This window comes from Geospiza fortis, unplaced genomic scaffold (genome assembly GCF_000277835.1).
Source record: "Geospiza fortis unplaced genomic scaffold, GeoFor_1.0 scaffold14, whole genome shotgun sequence".
Classification (NCBI taxonomy): domain Eukaryota; kingdom Metazoa; phylum Chordata; class Aves; order Passeriformes; family Thraupidae; genus Geospiza; species Geospiza fortis.
The window spans coordinates 153357-155839 of NW_005054512.1; the positions used below are offsets into that span (position 1 = coordinate 153357).

The window sequence follows — 2483 nt, forward strand, 5'->3', positions numbered from 1 at the left end:
GTCCCCGCACACACACCCCGGGCCGTTCCCGCACACTCACCCGCCGCTGCTCCCCCCCCCACGCCGCGCTCCTCCCGCTGCACGCGGGCCCCAAGGCGCCGCTTCCGGCCCCGCCCCGGGAAACGGAAACGGAGCGCGCGCAAACGAGCTCATGATGCAAATACCTCTGAAATTCCAACCCAAACACCGCCTTCCTTCCCCCCCGAGGGTGGGTCCCGCAGCCCACGGGTCACAGGCGCCCGAAGCGTAGCGTTACGCAACCCGTTTTATTTGGTTATTCCCGGATTTGGCTAAAAGAGTTTAAAACAGTGCCCCCCTGCTGCCCGGTCCCCCCCGTGGATGTCAGACCCCCCTGCTGCCTGCCAGCCCCCAGCCCACCCCACCCGTGGGTCTGCCACGGGTGCAGAGCGGGCACCAGGGCAAGGGCAGGGGAGCTGTGCCCTGAGTCTCCCCCGGTGCACCCATCAGCTAGTTATACAACCAATCAGGTTATGTTCCATTGCGGTTAATGTGTTTATCTTTTGCGGTTACATGCAACTGTATGATTAGCCAAGCGGGTGGAACTAAGCAAGCATATCTGCCTTACTCATACATATACCTCCTGGAACACTTTATTCGAACAAAAAGGTCACCCCTCCCTTACACCCATCAAGGCCAGACACACTGCTTCCCCATCCCACCCCATCCCTGCAGCACCCCCGCGGCTGCAGACACCCCAAAACAATGGCAGGAGTCAAAGCAGCACCCAGGCCCAGCGTGGTCCCCACGGCTCAGTCGGAATCGCTGAAGTCGATGAGAAGCATCTCGTGGCCATAAATCGAGTGGGGAAATTCTGTCTCCAGCATGGCCAGGGTGAGGGCCCACTCGAGCACGCAGAGCTCCTCATCCTCCTCGTCAGAGCTCTCGTCAGAGGAAGAAGGGATGAACACCTGCAGCAGAGGAGGGAGGATGAGGCACACTCCCAGTGCCCAGCCCAGCCTCGGGATGTGCCACCCCACTTACCGCGGGCATCCTCAGCTGGCGCTGTCTGTGCCGCCGCAGCCAGCTGGCAGGCAGCTCGTGCAGGTAGATGCACTCTGATCTGAACGGGCAGTGGCCACGCAGGAAGAATTTGCACCTGATTTTCCTGTGGGATGCCAAGCATAGTTGTGAGGGTAGCTCCCAGAGCAGCACGGAGCCCACAGCCCTGCCACCCGCAGCAGCGCCACGCACTCACCCTGTCCGTGCCTTGAAGGCTCTGATGAGCTTCTCCTTCTCAGCCACATCTGAGATCCAGTATTTGTGGGGGATGTAGTAGCTGGAGGGGATCCGGCACTCTGGGCAGGCCCTGGATGAGGGTGATGGGTGCAGCTGGGTGTCCCAAGAAGGGAGCAGGGAGCACGGGCTCAGCACCCACCCTGGCCTCACCCAGCACCCCCATACCCATCACCACTCTGAAGCGCCTGTTCCCAAAGCAAAATCGCTCCAATCCCAAAGCCCCATCACCAGACCCAAGGAAGAATTTCAGGGCACAGAAGGGGGAACGGTGACCACCCTGCCAGGTCCCCGTGGCCACTCACTTTATGACAGCGCTCTGGAAGGCGCGGCTGCGCCGCCACCTGCGGATGCAGCCCAGGCAGTAGGCGTGGCTGCAGTTCGGGAGGATCCCGAAGAGCCGCTCCTCGGGCAGCGCCTTCTCGTACACCCTGTCCATGCAGATGCCGCACACCACAGCCTCACTCCGGGCTCTCAGCGCTGCAGTGGTGACCAGGGCTGCCTCAGCAGCTGGCTCTGCAGGGACCTGCAAGCAGAGCAGCACAGCATGGAACCCCCTGGCTCTGTCACTGCCCTGGCCTCGGGGAGCACCACAGGGTGACAGGGAGTACCCGGCCACAGGAGACCCCAAATCCACCTTTGCAGGGTCAGTCCGTGTTGCTGTCTCCAAAACTGCCTCTTTGGGGTCAGAGGAGTCTGGATCCAGTGCTGGCCCGTGTGGCTGGACGCCTGCAGGAGGAGAGTTCTTAGAGGGGAAAAGCTCAGCGAGCTGGGTGGGCTTCTCAGGGCGTGCAGCTTCAGCGGTGACAGTCCTGACACTGCAGAGCCCTCCACAGCCCAGCTTGGCCTAGGCTTGGTCATAGGCAGAAACATGCACAGACCACTTCACCATAACCACCCCAGTGTCACCCCACTGGTCCCCTGGGCAGCCTAGCACCTACCTGAGGCACCTCGAGATTTTGTGGGGACAAATTCTCCACTGATGGCCCCACGGGGGATGTTACCAACTGCTGGGATGTTCTTCTTGTCTTTCTCTTCCACTTCTACCTCCACTTTGGGGAACTTGAAGGCCACACATGTCATGCTGCAGGCTGTGGTGCACTGGGCTTCCCTCTGGTCCTGGTCCATGGCTGTGGGCTCAGTGCCAGGCTCCTGGCCACAGTGGCAGTGAGGCATCAGACCATATTGGGTCCCTACTGGTACTGGCTCCTCCTGGATGTGCTGGTAGC

The 2483-nt window shown here is 61.2% G+C and overlaps 2 protein-coding genes across 2 annotated transcripts in view; both read right to left on the reverse strand.

The window, feature by feature from the left end:
- Window positions 1-649, reverse strand: part of FANCE (FA complementation group E) — a 5649-nt gene extending 5000 nt beyond the window's left edge. Inside the window, exon 1 of the mRNA XM_014310306.2 lies at window positions 644-649. Within this exon, the coding sequence (XP_014165781.1) occupies window positions 644-649 (6 nt within the window). The remainder of the gene's footprint in view (window positions 1-643) is intronic.
- A 121-nt stretch (window positions 650-770) lies between these two features.
- On the reverse strand, window positions 771-1721 carry LOC106632010 (probable E3 ubiquitin-protein ligase makorin-1). The gene is made up of 4 exons (XM_031063545.1): window positions 1560-1721; window positions 1217-1327; window positions 1003-1126; window positions 771-929 (listed from the first exon to the last, which is right to left on the reverse strand). Exons 1-4 carry the CDS (start codon window positions 1691-1693, stop codon window positions 771-773), a joined length of 528 nt encoding a protein of 175 aa, XP_030919405.1. The 5' UTR covers window positions 1694-1721.
- Between the last annotated feature and the right edge of the window lie 762 nt (window positions 1722-2483).